The following is a 19,375-nucleotide window of genomic DNA, read 5'->3' as shown; positions in this document are numbered from 1 at the left end:
AGAAAGTACAACAGCAGGGTCCACAACTCTAGCCTCATCAACCACATCTCCGACAACAAACAATCCAACAACATCAGCAGCTGTAACTTCAGAATCCACAACTCTTTCTTCAACAACAATGTCTACATCTTCAGAAACAACTGCACCTGTAACAACATCAGTAGCTACAGCATCTTCAACTACTACCATCCCCACTAGTTCACAAACCACACCTATTACTTCAACAACATTGCATACAACTTCAGAAAGTACAACAGCAGGGTCCACAACTACAGCCTCATCAACCACATCTACGACAAGAAACAGTCCAACAACCTCAGCAGCTGTAACTTCAGAATCCACAACTCTTTCTTCAACAACAATGTCTACATCTTCAGAAACAACTGCACCTGTAACAACATCAGTAACTACAGCATCCTCAACTACTGACAATCCCACTACTACAGTTGTGAGTACACAAACCACACCTATTACTTCAACAACATTGCCTACAACTTCAGAAAGTACAACGGCAGCGTCCAGAACAACAGCCTCATCAACCACATCTACGACAACAAACAATCCAACAACATCAGCAGCTGTAACTTCAGAATCCACAACTCTTTCTTCAACAACAATGTCTACATCTTCAGAAACAACTGCACCAGTAACAACATCAGTAACTACAGCATCCTCAACTACTGACATTCCCACTACTACAGTTGTGAGTACACAAACCACACCTATTACTTCAACAACATTGCCTACAACTTCAGAAAGTACAACAGCAGGGTCCACAACTACAGCGTCATCATCCACATCTACGATAACAAACAGTCCAACAACATCAGCAGCTGTAACTTCAGAATCCACAACTCTTTCTTCAACAACAATGTCTACATTTTCAGAAACTACTGCACCTGTAACAACATCAGTAACTACAGCATCTTCAACTACTAACATCCCCACGAGTACACAAACCACACCTATTACTTCAACAACATTGCCTACAACTTCAGAAAGTACAACAACAGGGTCCACAACTACAGTCTCATCATCCACATCTACAACAACAAACAATCCAACAACATCAGCAGCTGTAACTTCAGAATCCACAACTCTTTCTTCAACAACAATGTCTACATCTTCAGAAACAACTTCACCTGTAACAACATCAGTAACTACAGCATCCTCAACTACTAACATCCCCACTAGTACACAAACCACACCTATTACTTCAACAACATTGCCTACAACTTCAGAAAGTACAACAGCAGGGTCCACAACTACAGCCTCATCAACCACATCTCCGACAACAAACAATCCAACAACATCAGCAGCTGTAACTTCAGAATCCACAACTCTTTCTTCAACAACAATGTCTACATCTTCAGAAACAACTGCACCTGTAACAACAACAGTAGCTACAGCATCTTCAACTACTAACATCCCCACTAGTACAAAAACCACACCTATTACTTCAACAACATTGCCTACAACTTCAGAAAGTACAACAGCAGGGTCCACAACTACAGCCTCATCAACCACATCTCCGACAACAAACAATCCAACAACATCAGCAGCTGTAACTTCAGAATCCACAACTCTTTCTTCAACAACAATGTCTACATCTTCAGAAACAACTGCACCTGTAACAACATCAGTAGCTACAGCATCTTCAACTACTACCATCCCCACTAGTTCACAAACCACACCTATTACTTCAACAACATTGCATACAACTTCAGAAAGTACAACAGCAGGGTCCACAACTACAGCCTCATCATCCACATCTACGACAACAAACAGTCCAACACCATCAGCAGCTGTAATTTCAGAATCCACAATTCTTTCTTCAACAACAATGTCTACATCTTCAGAAACGACTGCACCTGTAACAACATCAGTAACTACAGCATCCTCAACTACTAACATCCCCACTAGTACACAAACCACACCTATTACTTCAACAACATTGCCTACACCTTCAGAAAGTACAATAGCAGGGTCCACAACTACAGCCTCACCAACCACATCTACAACAACAACAAAAAATCCAACAACATCAGCAGCTGTAACTTCAGAATCCACAACTCTTTCTTCAACAACAATGTCTGTATCTTCAGAAACAACTGCACCTGTAACAACATCAGTAACGACAGCATCTTCAACTACTAACATCCCCACTAGTACACAAACCACACCTATTACTTCAACAACATTGCCTACAACTTCAGAAAGTACAACAGCAGGGTCCACAACTACAGCCTCACCAAGCACATCTACAACAACAAACAATCCAACAACATCAGCAGCAGTAACTTCAGAAGCCACAACTCTTTCTTCAACAACAATGTCTACATCTTCAGAAACAACTGCACCTGTAACAACATCAGTAACTACAGCATCTTCAACTACTAACATCCCCACTAGTACACAAACCACACCTATTACTTCAACAACATTGACTACAACTTCAGAAAGTACAACAGCAGGGTCCACAACTACAGCCTCATCATCCACATCTACAACAACAAACAATCCAACAACATCAGCAGCTGTAACTTCAGAATCCACAACTCTTTTTTCAACAACAATGTCTACATCTTCAGAAACAACTGCACCTGTAACAACAGTAACTACAGCATCTTCAACTACTAACATCCCTACTAGTACACAAACCACACCTATTACTTCAACAACATTGCCTACAACTTCAGAAAGTACAACAGCAGGGTCCACAACTACAGCCTCATCAACCACATCTACAACAACAAACAATCCAACAACATCAGCAGCTGTAACTTCAAAATCCACAACTCTTTCTTCAACAACAATGTCTACATCTTCAGAAACAACTGCACCTGTAACAACATCAGTAACTACAGCATCCTCAACTACTAACATCCCCACTAGTACACAAACCACACCTATTACTTCAACAACATTGCCTACAACTTCAGAAAGTACAACAGGAGGGTCCACAACTACAGCCTCATCAACCACTTCTACGACAACAAACAATCCAACAACATCAGCAGCTGTAACTTCAGAATCCACAACTCTTTCTTCAACAACAATGTCTACATCTTCAGAAACAACTGCACCTGTAACAACATCAGTAGCTACAGCATCTTCAACTACAAACATCCCCACTAGTACACAAACCACACCTATTACTTCAACAACATTGCCTACAACTTCAGAAAGTACAACAGCAGGGTCCACAACTACAGCCTCGTCATCCACATCTCCGACAACAAACAGCCCAAAAACATCAGCAGCTGTAACTTCAGAATCCAAAATTCTTTCTTCAACAACAATGTCTACATCTTCAGAAATTACCACACCTGTAACAACATCAGTAACTACAGCATCCTCAACTACTAACATCCCCACTAGTACACAAACCACACCTATTACTTCAACAACATTGCCTACAACTTCAGAAAGTACAACAGCAGGGTCCACAACTACAGCCTCACCAACCACATCTACAACAACAAACAATCCAACAACATCAGCAGCTGTAACTTCAGAATCTACAACTCTTTCTTCAACAACAATGTCTACATCTTCAGAAACAACTGCACCTGTAACAACATCAGTAACTACAGCATTCTCAACAACTAACATCCCCACTAGTACACAAACCACACATATTACTTCAACAACATTGCCTACAACTTCAGAAAGTACAACAGCAGGGTCCACAACTACAGCCTCATCATCCACATCTACAATAACAAACAATCCAACAACATCAGCAGCTGTAACTTCCGAATCCACAACTCTTTCTTCAACAACAAAGTCTACATCTTCAGAAACAACTGCACCTGTAACAACATCAGTAACTACAGCATCTTCAACTACTAACATCCCCACTAGTACACAAACCACACCTATTACTTCAACAACATTGCCTACAACTTCAGAAAGTACAACAGTAGGGTCCACAACTACAGCCTCATCAACCACATCTACAACAACAAACAATCCAACAACATCAGCAGCTGTAACTTCAGAATCCACAACTCTTTCTTCAACAACAATGTCTACATCTTCAGAAACAACTGCACCTGTAACAACATCAGTAACTACAGCATCCTCAACTACTAACATCCCCACTAGTACGCAAACCACACCTATTACTTCAACAACATTGCCTACAACTTCAGAAAGTACAACAGCAGGGTCCACAACTACAGCCTCACCAACCACATCTACAACAACAAACAATCCAACAACATCAGCAGCTGTAACTTCAGAATCCACAACTCTTTCTTCAACAACAATGTCTACATCTTCAGAATCAATTGCACCTGTAACAACATCAGTAACTACAGCATCTTCCACTACTAACATCCCCACTAGTACACAAACCACACCTATTACTTCAACAACATTGCCTACAACTTCAGAAAGTACAACAGCAGGGTCCACAACTACAGCCTCATCAACCACATCTACGACAACGAACAATCCAACAAAATCAGCAGTTGTAACTTCAGAATCCACAACTCTTTCTTCAACAACAATGTCTACATCTTCAGATACAACTGCACCTGTAAAAACATCAATAACTACCGCAACCTCAACTACTAACATTCCCACTAGTACACAAACCACACCTATTACTTCAACAACGTTGCCTACAACTTCAGAAAGTACAACAGCAGGGTCAACAACTACAGCCTCATCAAGCACATCCACGACAACAAACAATCCAACAACATCAGCAGCTGTAACTTCAGAATCCACAATAATTACTTCAACAACGATGTCTACATCTTCAGAAACAACTGCACCTGTAACAACATCGGTAACTACAGCATCTTCAACTATAGAAATTCCCACCACCAAAGCCGTGAGTACAAAGACCACACCTATTACTTCAACAACATTGCCTACAACTTCAGAAAGTACAACAGCAGGGTCCACAACTACAGCCTCATCAACCACATCTATGACAACAACATCAGCAGCTGTAACTTCAGAATCCACAACTCTTTCTTCAACAACAATGTCTACATCTTCAGAAACAACTGCACCTGTAAAAACATCAATAACTACAGCATCCTCAACTACTAGCATTCCCACTAGTACACAAACCACACCCATTACTTCAACAACATTGCCTACAACTTCAGAAAGTACAACATTAAGTTCCACAACTACAGCCTCATCAACCACATCTACGACAACAAACAATCCAACAACATCAGCAGCTGTAACTTCAGAATCCACAACTCTTTCTTCAACAACGTCTACATCTTCAGATACAACTGCACCTGTAAAAACATCAATAACTACAGCATCTTCAACTACTAACATCCCCACGAGTACACAAACCACACCTATTACTTCAACAACATTGCCTACAACTTCAGAAAGTACAACAGCAGGGTCCACAACTACAGCCTCATCATCCACATCTACGACAACAAACAATCCAACAATATCAGCAGCTGTAACTTCAGAATCCAAAACCCTTACCTCAACAACTATGCCTACATCTTCAGAAACCACTGCACCTGTAACAACATCGGTAACTACAGCATCTTCAACTACAGAAATTCCCACCACCAAAACCGTTAGTACACAGGCCACACCTATTACTTCAACAACATTGCCTACAACTTCAGAAAGTACAACAGTAGGGTCCACAACTACAGCTTCATCATCCACATCTACGACAACAAACAATCCAACAACATCAGCAGCTGTAACTTCAGAATCCACAACTCTTTCTTCAACAACAATGTCTACATCTTCAGAAACAACTGCACCTGTAACAACATCAGTAACTACAGCATCTTCAACTACTAACATCCCCACTAGTACACAAACCACACCTATTACTTCAACAACATTGCCTACAACTTCAGAAAGTACAACAGCAGGGTCCACAACTACAGCCTCACCAACCACATCTACAACAACAAACAATCCAACAACATCAGCAGCTGTAACTTCAGAATCCACAACTCTTTCTTCAACAACAATGTCTACATCTTCAGAAACAACTGCACCTGTAAAAACATCAATAACTACAGCATCTTCAACTACTGATTTTCCCATCACCAAAGTTGTGAGTACAGAAACCACAACTGTTACTTCAACAAAACTGCCTTCAACTTCAGAAAGTACAACAGCAGAAACCACATCTAAAACAACTGTCAATCCATCATCAACAGCTGTAACTTCAGAATCCACAACGCTTACTTCAACAACTATGCCTACATCTTCATCACTTACACCATCAGAAATTAAAACTATGCCTACAGCAAGCACAACTGCAGCTTCCACAACCACAGTGGGGCCTTCCACTACTGTGGCTTCAACTTCCAAAACTACAACTGCATCCTCAACATCTATGGCTTCCTCAGCTGTGATTGTGCCTTCTTCTACTAGTTCATCTCCAACCTCATCTGAATCTCCACTTCAATCCTCATCAACAGTTTTCAATCCGGTTCCAATAAGGTCTACAACTTCAGAAAGTACAACTGCACATACAACATCCGCCTCAGCTACCACATTGGTACCTTCAACCATTAAATCAGCTGCAACCTCATCTGAAGCTCCAAGTACAAAAACAGGTGAAACCACAATGACATTTGCAGCCACAACTTCTAAAACCACAACTCCACCAACAATATCTACAACTTCAGAAAGTACTCCTGCCCTGGTAACAACTATGCCTGTCTCCTCATCACATGTAACTATATTACCAACTTTAACTCCAACAAAAACAACTGAATCTCCAAGAACCCCAACTGTACCCATTACAACCACAATCACAACAACTGCCACCCCTCCAAGCTCAACTGCAGCTCAAACAACAACTCAGTTTCAAGAAACATCAGGAGATCTTTTAAAAACAACTGTTGCGTTTACCAGTACATCTTCTGCTCCAGCCACACTTGCACTTTCAACCAAAACAACTTCAAGCCCAAACATGGATTCAGAAACTACAACTGCATTAACAACTACCACTGGAATTATTACAGGTTTCACTAATACACCAGAATTTCCACTAGTTAAACCAATAACATCAAGTCCAAACACAAATACGTCAACATCACCAGCATCTACAATTCCAGGTCACACATCCATAAAAACAATACCAGCTGAAACTCTTACTAGCAATACTACACCTCTGAACAATACAACAAAAGCAGATGCAACACTTCAAAGTACTTCAAGTTTGCAACCAGAAACTTCAAACATACTCAAAACATTTCCAACAAATGTGTCCGGTGCAGCAACAGTCACAACCAGATTGACATTCTCATCCTTGTCATCCCTGCCCACTGAAACTTTGGTCCTAGGTGCTGTTAGTAATCTTCTTAAATCAAGAGAATCCCAGCTCAATGAATCACTGAAGATTTCCAATTTTACCTATCAGAGTAAGTTTCTTTATTATGAATGTAATTTCAATTAGGAAATTTTCAACAAGTGAAAAATGTCAAATTTAAACTGATCAAAATTGGATGTTTCTTTCCAAACAGAAATATCTGAAACTTCTTATGCTGTCATTTTGAATATTATGTTGAATAATATCAGCATCCCTGAGGATCCTCAGCTAAGAAACAGCAGTTATGTGCAAGTGCAGTATGTTGTCAATAATGCGGTAAGAAACTAGCATTAACACATTAGCGAAAACTGTGACCAGTGTAAATCTTCACCGGAGGTTGATAAATGGCTTTATTTTTTATTATTATTTTTTTTCATGCAGCTGAACACACTATTGAATGAACCTGGCAAGCAGGTTTTTGAACCCAAGTCCTCAAACTTCACGTAAGATGCGAACTCACTTCAAAATCTTTATTTCATGTGTTCTCTCATTTTAGCTGGGAAGCCATGGAAAATAATAATTGGTGAAAATTTTTTGAGGATATGAATTGAAGTCCCTTACAGATATCTTCTGCTTGTTCTGTAGGAGCACTCCAAACCAGTTTGATGGCAGGATGGACTACAGCTTCCAGGATGGAGATACCATACAACCAGTCAGCTTCCTAAAAGAGCTACTTCTGACAACCACAACAACAGTGCTTCCACAAACAACTACCGGTTTCTCTGTGACACCTCCAAACCTAGTGTAAGTTTTGCTTTTCCAGTTTTTAGAAAAAAAAAATGGAAAAGTAATTTTATTCCAAATATTCGACGTACAATAAACCAAAGGGGTTTTATTTACAGATCTGGTTCAGCAGTGGTCACAAGCAAGCTGGTGTTCAACTCCTCATCTCCAGTCCCCAGTGAAGCTCTGGTCCTCAGCGCTATCAACACTCTCCGTAATTCCAGAGAGTCACAGCTGAATGAATCAGTGAAGGTGGTGAATGCCAGCTATGAGAGTAAGTGTCATCCTATAAGGTTGTAAAGCAATTGAATAGTAATCAGATAAACAATTATGAACGGAAAGCTTTGAACATTTTTTAAACAAAAAAACAAAAAAATTATTAACATTTTCTTTCCACACAGAAATCTCAGAAACCTCCTATGCTGTGGTCTTTACATTTAAACTGGTTAACATCAGCATGCCAGAGGACCCTGCTCTCAGAAACAATACCTACCCGCAAGTGCAGGATGTCGTCAATAAAGCGGTAACAATTTTAAAATGAACAGTATGAAAAAGGTTTTAGTTCATTGCTAGTTTTCAGCAGAAGTTTCTGAATGGTTTGATATTTTTTCTGCAGCTGAACACTCTTCTGAATGAACCTGGCCAGCAAGTTTTCAAACCAAACTCCTTCAACTTCACGTAAGATGCCAACTCACTTCACAATCTTTATTGCACATGTTCTCTCATTTTAGCTGGGAAGCCATGGAAAATAAGAATTGGTGAACAAAAACAAAACAAAAAAAACATTTTGAAGATGTGGACAGAAGCCCCTTACAGATATCTTCTGCTTGTTCTGTAGGAGCACTCCAAACCAGATTGATGGCAGGATGGACTACAGCTTCCAGGATGGAGATACCATACAACCAGTCAGCTTCCTAAAAGAGCTACTTCTGACAACCACTACAACAGTGCTTCCACAAACAACAATCAGTTTTTCCATGACTCCTTCAAACTCCATGTATGTGTTGGTCTTCAAATGTGAGAATAATCAAAAATGGAGAAGTAATTTTACGGCAAACATTTGATGTAAATTAAACAAAATGTGTTTCATTTACAGATCTGGTTCAGCAGTGGTCACAAGCAAGCTGGTGTTCAACTCCTCATCTCCAGTCCCCAGTGAAGCTCTGGTCCTCAGCGCTATCAACACTCTCCGTAATTCCAGAGAGTCACAGCTGAATGAATCAGTGAAGGTGGTGAATGCCAGCTATGAGAGTAAGTGTCATCCTATAAGGTTGTAAAGCAATTGAATGGTAATCAGATAAACAATTATGAACGTAAAGCTTTGAACAAAAAAAATTACAATTATTCACATTTTCTTTCCACACAGAAATCTCAGAAACCTCCTATGCTGTGGTCTTTACATTTAAACTGGTTAACATCAGCATTACAGAGGACCCTGTTCTCACAAACAATACCTACCCGCAAGTGCAGGATGTCGTCAATAAAGCGGTAACAATTTTAAAATGAACAGTATGAAAAAGGTTTTAGTCCATTGCTAGTGTTCAGCAGAAGTTTCTAAATGGTTTGGCATTTTTTTTCTGCAGCTGAACACTCTTCTGAATGAACCTGGCCAGCAAGTTTTTAAACCAAACTCCTTCAACTTCACGTAAGATGCCAACTCACTTCACAATCTTTATTGCACATGTTCTCTCATTTTAACTTGGAACCCATGGAAAATAAGAATTGGTGAAAAAAAAACATTTTGAAGATGTGAATTGAAGTCCCTTACAGATATCTTCTGCTTCTTCTGTAGGAGCACTCCAAACCAGATTGATGGCAGGATGGACTACAGCTTCCAGGATGGAGATACCATACAACCAGTCAGCTTCCTAAAAGAGCTACTTCTGACAACCACTACAACAGTGCTTCCACAAACAACTACCGGTTTCTCTGTGACACCTTCAAACCTAGTGTAAGTTTTGCTTTTCCAGTTTTTAGAAAAAAAAAAAATGGAAAAGTAATTTTATTCCAAATATTTGACGTACAATAAACCAAATGTGTTTTATTTACAGATCTGGTTCAGCAGTGGTCACAAGCAAGCTGGTGTTCAACTCCTCATCTCCAGTCCCCAGTGAAGCTCTGGTCCTCAGCGCTATCAACACTCTCCGTAATTCCAGAGAGTCACAGCTGAATGAATCAGTGAAGGTGGTGAATGCCAGCTATGAGAGTAAGTGTCATCCTATAAGGTTGTGAAGCAATTGAATAGTAATCAGATAAACAATTATGAACGGAAAGCTTTGAACATTTTTTGAACAAAAAAACAAAAAAAATATTAAAATTTTCTTTCCACACAGAAATCTCAGAAACCTCCTATGCTGTGGTCTTTACATTTAAACTGGTTAACATCAGCATGCCAGAGGACCCTGCTCTCAGAAACAATACCTACCCGCAAGTGCAGGATGTCATCAATAAAGCGGTAACAATTTTAAAATGAACAGTATGAAAAAGGTTTTAGTTCATTGCTAGTTTTCAGCAGAAGTTTCTGAATGGTTTGATATTTTTTCTGCAGCTGAACACTCTTCTGAATGAACCTGGCCAGCAAGTTTTCAAACCAAACTCCTTCAACTTCACGTAAGATGCCAACTCACTTCACAATCTTTATTGCACATGTTCTCTCATTTTAGCTGGGAAGCCATGGAAAATAAGAATTGGTGAACAAAAACAAAACAAAAAAAAAACATTTTGAAGATGTGGACAGAAGCCCCTGACAGATATCTTCTGCTTGTTCTGTAGGAGCACTCCAAACCAGATTGATGGCAGGATGGACTACAGCTTCCAGGATGGAGATGCCATACAACCAGTCAGCTTCCTAAAAGAGCTACTTCTGACAACCACTACAACAGTGCTTCCACAAACAACAATCAGTTTTTCCATGACTCCTTCAAACTCCATGTATGTGTTGGTCTTCAAATGTGAGAATAATCAAAAATGGAGAAGTAATTTTACTGCAAACATTTGATGTAAATTAAACCAAATGTGTTTTATTTACAGATCTGGTTCAGCAGTGGTCACAAGCAAGCTGGTGTTCAACTCCTCATCTCCAGTCCCCAGTGAAGCTCTGGTCCTCAGCGCTATCAACACTCTCCGTAATTCCAGAGAATCACAGCTGAATGAATCAGTGAAGGTGGTGAATGCCAGCTATGAGAGTAAGTGTCATCCTATAAGGTTGTAAAGCAATTGAATGGTAATCAGATAAACAATTATGAACGTAAAGCTTTGAACAAAAAAAATTACAATTATTCATATTTTCTTTCCACACAGAAATCTCAGAAACCTCCTATGCTGTGGTCTTTACATTTAAACTGGTTAACATCAGCATTACAGAGGACCCTGTTCTCACAAACAATACCTACCCGCAAGTGCAGGATGTCGTCAATAAAGCGGTAACAATTTTAAAATGAACAGTATGAAAAAGGTTTTAGTCCATTGCTAGTGTTCAGCAGAAGTTTCTAAATGGTTTGGCATTTTTTTTCTGCAGCTGAACACTCTTCTGAATGAACCTGGCCAGCAAGTTTTTAAACCAAACTCCTTCAACTTCACGTAAGATGCCAACTCATTTCACAATCTTTATTGCACATGTTCTCTCATTTTAACTTGGAACCCATGGAAAATAAGAATTGGTGAAAAAAAAACATTTTGAAGATGTGAATTGAAGTCCCTTACAGATATCTTCTGCTTGTTCTGTAGGAGCACTCCAAACCAGATTGATGGCAGGATGGACTACAGCTTCCAGGATGGAGATACCATACAACCAGTCAGCTTCCTAAAAGAGCTACTTCTGACAACCACTACAACAGTGCTTCCACAAACAACTACCGGTTTCTCTGTGACACCTCCAAACCTAGTGTAAGTTTTGCTTTTCCAGTTTTTAGAAAAAAAAAAAATGGAAAAGTAATTTTATTCCAAATATTTGACGTACAATAAACCAAATGTGTTTTATTTACAGATCTGGTTCAGCAGTGGTCACAAGCAAGCTGGTGTTCAACTCCTCATCTCCAGTCCCCAGTGAAGCTCTGGTCCTCAGCGCTATCAACACTCTCCGTAATTCCAGAGAGTCACAGCTGAATGAATCAGTGAAGGTGGTGAATGCCAGCTATGAGAGTAAGTGTCATCCTATAAGGTTGTGAAGCAATTGAATAGTAATCAGATAAACAATTATGAACGGAAAGCTTTGAACATTTTTTGAACAAAAAAACAAAAAAAATATTAAAATTTTCTTTCCACACAGAAATCTCAGAAACCTCCTATGCTGTGGTCTTTACATTTAAACTGGTTAACATCAGCATGCCAGAGGACCCTGCTCTCAGAAACAATACCTACCCGCAAGTGCAGGATGTCATCAATAAAGCGGTAACAATTTTAAAATGAACAGTATGAAAAAGGTTTTAGTTCATTGCTAGTTTTCAGCAGAAGTTTCTGAATGGTTTGATATTTTTTCTGCAGCTGAACACTCTTCTGAATGAACCTGGCCAGCAAGTTTTCAAACCAAACTCCTTCAACTTCACGTAAGATGCCAACTCACTTCACAATCTTTATTGCACATGTTCTCTCATTTTAGCTGGGAAGCCATGGAAAATAAGAATTGGTGAAAAAAAACAAAAACAAAAAAAAAAACATTTTGAAGATGTGGACAGAAGCCCCTGACAGATATCTTCTGCTTGTTCTGTAGGAGCACTCCAAACCAGATTGATGGCAGGATGGACTACAGCTTCCAGGATGGAGATACCATACAACCAGTCAGCTTCCTAAAAGAGCTACTTCTGACAACCACTACAACAGTGCTTCCACAAACAACAATCAGTTTTTCCATGACTCCTTCAAACTCCATGTATGTGTTGGTTTTCAAATGTGAGAATAATCAAAAATGGAGAAGTAATTTTACTGCAAACATTTGATGTAAATTAAAGCAAATGTGTTTTATTTACAGATCTGGTTCAGCAGTGGTCACAAGCAAGCTGGTGTTCAACTCCTCATCTCCAGTCCCCAGTGAAGCTCTGGTCCTCAGCGCTATCAACACTCTCCGTAATTCCAGAGAGTCACAGCTGAATGAATCAGTGAAGGTGGTGAATGCCAGCTATGAGAGTAAGTGTCATCCTATAAGGTTGTAAAGCAATTGAATGGTAATCAGATAAACAATTATGAACGGAAAGCTTTGAACAAAAAAAATTACAATTATTCACATTTTCTTTCCACACAGAAATCTCAGAAACCTCCTATGCTGTGGTCTTTACATTTAAACTGGTTAACATCAGCATTACAGAGGACCCTGCTCTCAGAAACAATACCTACCCGCAAGTGCAGGATGTTGTCAATAAAGCGGTAACAATTTTAAAATGAACAGTATGAAAAAGGTTTTAGTCCATTGCTAGTGTTCAGCAGAAGTTTCTAAATGGTATGGCATTTTTTTCTGCAGCTGAACACTCTTCTGAATGAACCTGGCCAGCAAGTTTTCAAACCAAACTCCTTCAACTTCACGTAAGATGCCAACTCACTTCACAATCTTTATTGCACATGTTCTCTCATTTTAGCTGGGAAGCCATGGAAAATAAGAATTGGTGAAAAAAACAACAACAACAAAAAAAAAACATTTTGAAGATGTGGACAGAAGCCCCTGACAGATATCTTCTGCTTCTTCTGTAGGAGCACTCCAAACCAGATTGATGGCAGGATGGACTACAGCTTCCAGGATGGAGATAACATACAACCAGTCAGCTTCCTAAAAGAGCTACTTCTGACAACCACTACAACATTGCTTCCACAAACAACTACCGGTTTCTCTGTGACACCTCCAAACCTAGTGTAAGTTTTGCTTTTCCAGTTTTTAGAAAAAAAAAAAAATGGAAAAGTAATTTTATTCCAAATATTCGACGTACAATAAACCAAATGTGTTTTATTTACAGATCTGGTTCAGCAGTGGTCACAAGCAAGCTGGTGTTCAACTCCTCATCTCCAGTCCCCAGTGAAGCTCTGGTCCTCAGCGCTATCAACACTCTCCGTAATTCCAGAGAGTCACAGCTGAATGAATCAGTGAAGGTGGTGAATGTCAGCTATGAGAGTAAGTGTCATCATTTTCACCTGAAAAGCTTTTGAAATATTAAAGTGTCAAATTTGGATTATATAAAATAATAATAATAATAATATTTCTATATATTTTTTTTTTATATCCAAATAGAAATCACAGCAACCTCATATGCTGTCATCTTTAAGCTTAATTTGAGTAATATCAGCATGTCAAAAGATCCTGAGCTAAGAAATGGCACATACCTACATGCTCAGGGTGTCGCCAATAATGCGGTAAGCATAAATCATTCACTGAGTACAATTTTTAGGTCCAATGTAATTGTTGAGTTTCATGAATGTTTGATTTTTCTTCTGCAGTTGAACAGTCTTCTGAATGAACCTGGCAGAACAACTTTAAATCCCAAGTCGGCCAACTTCATGTAAGATGCAAACAGAAATAATTTATATAATGTGTCACTTTCTACATTATTAAATGCATTTATTAAAAAAATAAAAATAAATAAAAACCTTTGCACATACTGATGCTTAACAGATATATTTTGTCTTTCCTCCAGAAGCACATCGAACCAGATTGAAGGCAGCATTGTCTACAGCTTCCAGGATGGAGATGCTATACAACCAGTCAGCTTCCTAAATGAGCTTCGTTCACTGACAGGTTTGTCAAAACTGAAAATGTATTGCAAATGTTGTTACTGCAAGCTTCCGCCATTAATCATTACTTTCTTTTACAGTCTCAACAACAACCAGTACTCTGACAACTACTCCACAGATAGTGTAAGAGCAGTGATTTCAGTCTGATATTTACTTTTTTTACTTTAATTTTCCTTTCCTACATTAATGTGTATTATTTATTGTCTTTATAGGCTTGGCAGAGCACTTATATTCATTCGCCTCGTGTTTGTCACACTGGGCCCCCTGCCAAATCCAGATAAGGTTCTTGAGGTGGCCAACACTCTGCTGAAAACACGTATCACAACTAAGCAAGACCCCACAACACAAGACCTGAGTGATCCTGTGAGCTTTGTCAATGTCACTTATACAAGTGAGTTTTACTCTCCTGGTTTGGCTTCTGAATATGTTATTTAAAGTCTAATGTTGTAGATCTGTAGCTTTTAAGGTATAATAACAAATAAATAATATTAAGGAATGCATTAGTGAAATTTCACCACCCACATATAACCACGCAACTAATTAATTTTATATTTTATATATTTTTAAGAAATAAATGAGACAGCCTATGCTCTCAACTTTGGATTTGAAATCAGCAATATAACCATGAATGAGAAACTTGAACTCAGGAATGGTACCCACCTGTTAATACAAGACTCTGTAAACACATTGGTGAGTTCAGTACAGTAGTCTTTTACAAACACTTTTTTTCTTCTTTACCTTCTTCTTCTTCTTCTCTCATTTACAACATTAACCTCAACATATTTCTAAACAAATTAATAATTTTTTTTTTCAGCTGAGCAAGATCCTCCTCAGTAACTCCTCAGCTCCTGTCATTAAGTTCAATGCAGCTGATTTCACGTAAGTTTTGACTCACTTTGATTTGAGCAAATATGTCCTGATGATTGGTGTTCGTTTTTATACATGGCTTGTGACTAAAAATAATGTTTAGTTATTGACTATAGTTTCTCATTACACATGTTAATCTCCCCACAGGGGTAATTCCACTATGATTCAGGCCAAAGTAGAGTATGTTTTCTCACCAAGTGACATCACGCAACCCAGCGTCTTTGTTCAGGAACTTCTTCAACTCAATGAAGGTATTACCATGTCTACACCTGCTGCACTGTCCACCATCTGTTACCCCACAGTTTATATGTCCAAACTGACAATCACATGTTAAACTTCCATTTCTTAAGTTGTCATGATTTATGCCTTGCCAGAGCCGATCCTCCCTACATGCAAAATACGCAAACTGGGTAGGGCCCCTGAAACACCAGGGGACCTCCTTGCTCCCAAAGATTATTTCATTTTAGTTTTTTTTTTATTTGGCCAGCGGTTATTAAAAGATGAATGATCATTTCTTTTAAAGCGTTGCACAGTCACTCTTTCTACGTAAAAATCAGTCATATCAAGTGATGTGAATGTCGTACAGTCGTGCACGAGATGAGTAAAAAAACGCGTTGAAAGCTTAACAAATCGCGGAAGTGACACTGTCAAGTGCTTTCTCCGAGTGTGATTTAATACTGAGTGAAACACTGGACACATGTGATTCATTCATTCGTTCATAAACACTCATATATACCCTTCCTCCACCCCCCCGCTTACACAATTTTACACAGGGCCCCCAGAAGTCTGGGATCGGCGCTGTGTATTGCTTTAAAAATACGAAATGCTGTAATTGAATGTCTGATTCTCCTTCATTAATTCATAATTTCTTTTACAGCGACCACTCAGACAACAACTTCACCACCAATCTTGTAAGACCAATTAGTGATTTCAATTTATTTATTTTTTTTAAAGATAGTTGTTTTAATATTCCAGTAAATTATCATCTTTTTTGTCTGTACAGGAGTAGGAGGGCAATCATTAGGATTCGTCTCGAGTTTATCACACTGGGCCCAAGACCAAGTGAGAATAGTGTTCTAGATGTGGTTAAATCAGTAGTGGCCACAAATCTCACATCTACATTAAGTGCCAAAACAGTGAGCGTGAGTGAACCTGTGACCTTGGCAAATGTCAACTATTTGGGTGAGTTTTCCTCTAATTTCATGCTCCATTTTTGTTGTGAATATAACATATGTATGCAAATGGTGTGTGAATATAACATTCGTATGCAAATGGTGTATCTGTTGTAATCATGTAGTCCTTATTCATGACTTTCTTTGAAGTAAAATAATAATTAAAAAGCAGTCAATAATTATGCATAATGAAAATGGATAACAAAATACCATACACAAATACACAACTGATTATTTTTGTCTTATATTTTAAAGGAATTAATGACACTGCCTACGCACTCATCTTTGCTTTTGAAATCAGCAAAGTATCACTGACAGAGTCAAAAAGGAATGAAACCTATCAAGAAATCCAAAAGAAGATAAATAACTTGGTGAGTTTGAGAGGCTTGGATATTGTTGTACTGAAATTGCCCAATTTTAAGCATTAACCTATTGTTTTTTTTTTTTAATTGATGCACTCTACAGGTGATCCAGATCCTAAAGGACCCCTCAATTAATCTACTCATTCCAGCCAATTTCAAGTGAGTTCTGATCCACTGCTTTGTACTTTGTCTTTAGAAGAACTGTCTAAATGAACTGAAGAAAACGGCTTTTATGATACATCGGTGAATGCATGTTAAGATCATTTTTAGATATTTACTTTTGTTTCTCATTGTACGTTTTAATCTTTCAACAGGGATGATTCCACCATGATTGAGGCCAATGTTACGTATGTTTTCTCACAACGTGAAAGCAACACGGCTGCCGGTTTCTTGGTCGGTACCCTATTCACGGTTTTTACCACACCAGTTCCAACCACCATAAACACTACAATCTCAAACAACGCTACAAACGTAGCATGGATTGTGGCTATCATTGTCCCCTGCGCTATTATCATCGGCCTCATACCTTGCTGGATTCTTCTTTGCGTAAGTATTATGAAGACTGAATATCTTCAACTTATGGTTATTAAGTTTCTATTTAAATGTGGTATATAATTGTGTATGTATAGCTGTATAAAATTCCCTTCTGTGAGCCTAACTCTCACTGTGTCTGTTTCTGTGTTCAGTGTTTGCTATGTGGTTGCTGTGCAGCAATCAGGAGACGTTGGCACAGAAGAAGGTCGTACAATGTACAGTACACAACCCGAAACAGCCTCTTCTAGAGAGTTCAGAGATATTTGACAAAACAGGACTGAACACCAATGAAAACATAAAAATCATGGATTTTGGATATTCAGTATGCAATTCAATGCTGCCTAATTAATAATGAAAGTACTATGTTAATGCTTATTTTAAAAATTATTTATTGTATTATTCTTGTATTGCTAGACAAACAGATTCTCTATAAAATGTTCATAAATGTGATATTTTAATTCTTCCTATTGCGTATAATAATATTGTGTTGCTATTATTTATTTGTATTTATTGTGATAGTCTGTTTACATTAGTCTGCTTGACATAACACAGTTTCAGTTAAAGGGACAAAGGTAGAGCTTTGGAAATACAGCTATTATTTATTCATGCTCTATGCACTTTATAATGTTAAGTAAAGGCAAAGCAAGTTCATGATGTAAAGAAATTGTAAAGCAGATTTGTGCAATGTATGGATATGTTAAACTGCAAAAATGTAATAAAATAATAAAGAATGCAGAACAATTACAGATAGTTGTTTTCTCTTTTTAATGTAAATATAAAGGTTACTCATGTTTTTTTTTTTATTAGGTGGAAATATATGCAAACATGTACAATTTATTCAAGATGTATTTAACTAATGAAAGTTCCACAACTAATGAATTTCTTCTGAGCCACTGTTGATTTGTTGAGGTTATGCTTAATTTCAAAGCTCAGATCAAGTCCAGGTTTAATCTCAGATGTGCAACAACATTGCAGACAGTAATCTTAACATAAAGTAAATAATAATAATAATAATAATAATAATAATAATAATAATAATAATAATAATAATAATAATAAAATTGGTTGCTTTGCAATAATAATCATTTAAAAAAAACATAGCGGTAATGACAGTGGAAAGATAAAAAGCAACCATAAATGGATATTATAAGTTTTAATAATTCTTAAATGTAAAACATTTCCAGATTATAAAACTGATTATTGATAAAGCCAGTTCAAAAATATTTTTTTACATACTTGAAATAATTATTAATAATTATTAATTAATTAATAATTATTTATTAACTATTTATGATTAATAATTAGAACATCCTCTCAACATATAGAAAAAAATACAATTGTTTTTTACCTTTTCAGAAATAAATAATTAGAAAAAAATTAATCATTTTAAAACATTCATTATTTGGGGGGTGGCATGTCATAGTATTAGACACAGTACAAACAGATAAACTGCAATGAAATAAAGACATGTTATATCAGTGAATAAATTATGTTTTTCCTTTAGTGTCTTCATTTATTTAATTGGTTGGTTGGTTAGTCACTGTGTCTATTCCTCATTAACTTCTCAGTCGTACCAGTATTTAACATCCGAAATATTCCAAATGAACCGCTATGTTCACTAGTTCGTGATACTTTGCAGAAGTAAAAGGGAACTAATGTTTATGGGAACG

The 19,375-nt window shown here is 37.9% G+C and overlaps 1 protein-coding gene across 1 annotated transcript; it reads left to right on the top strand.

Moving 5' to 3' along the window:
* The first annotated feature begins 7,607 nt into the window (after nucleotides 1-7,607).
* LOC127948373 (uncharacterized) lies at nucleotides 7,608-18,449 on the top strand. The gene is made up of 41 exons (XM_052544802.1): nucleotides 7,608-7,612; nucleotides 7,922-8,080; nucleotides 8,179-8,333; nucleotides 8,461-8,582; nucleotides 8,676-8,737; nucleotides 8,898-9,056; nucleotides 9,156-9,310; nucleotides 9,426-9,547; nucleotides 9,643-9,704; nucleotides 9,852-10,010; nucleotides 10,111-10,265; nucleotides 10,393-10,514; nucleotides 10,608-10,669; nucleotides 10,832-10,990; nucleotides 11,090-11,244; nucleotides 11,360-11,481; nucleotides 11,577-11,638; nucleotides 11,786-11,944; nucleotides 12,045-12,199; nucleotides 12,327-12,448; nucleotides 12,542-12,603; nucleotides 12,768-12,926; nucleotides 13,026-13,180; nucleotides 13,296-13,417; nucleotides 13,512-13,573; nucleotides 13,739-13,897; nucleotides 13,999-14,153; nucleotides 14,271-14,392; nucleotides 14,477-14,538; nucleotides 14,674-14,774; nucleotides 14,851-14,893; nucleotides 14,983-15,161; nucleotides 15,339-15,460; nucleotides 15,585-15,649; nucleotides 15,785-15,888; nucleotides 16,515-16,548; nucleotides 16,641-16,819; nucleotides 17,065-17,180; nucleotides 17,275-17,330; nucleotides 17,486-17,717; nucleotides 17,858-18,449. The coding sequence occupies exons 1-41, from the start codon at nucleotides 7,608-7,610 to the stop codon at nucleotides 17,951-17,953; spliced, it is 4,818 nt and encodes a 1,605-aa protein (XP_052400762.1). The 3' UTR covers nucleotides 17,954-18,449.
* Nucleotides 18,450-19,375: the final 926 nt, after the last annotated feature.

This window comes from Carassius gibelio, chromosome B1 (genome assembly GCF_023724105.1).
Source record: "Carassius gibelio isolate Cgi1373 ecotype wild population from Czech Republic chromosome B1, carGib1.2-hapl.c, whole genome shotgun sequence".
Lineage (NCBI taxonomy): Eukaryota > Metazoa > Chordata > Actinopteri > Cypriniformes > Cyprinidae > Carassius > Carassius gibelio.
Note: the sequence above shows the minus strand (reverse complement) of the source record. Positions and strands in the feature narration are given on the sequence as shown.

Excerpts from the sequence above, each read along its gene's own strand:
- LOC127948373 (XM_052544802.1), top strand. Across the intron at positions 13,574-13,738 it reads CCAAACTCCTTCAACTTCAC|GAGCACTCCAAACCAGATTG; the intron begins GTAAGATGCCAA and ends CTTCTTCTGTAG. Across the intron at positions 15,889-16,514 it reads ACTTCTTCAACTCAATGAAG|CGACCACTCAGACAACAACT; the intron begins GTATTACCATGT and ends TTTCTTTTACAG.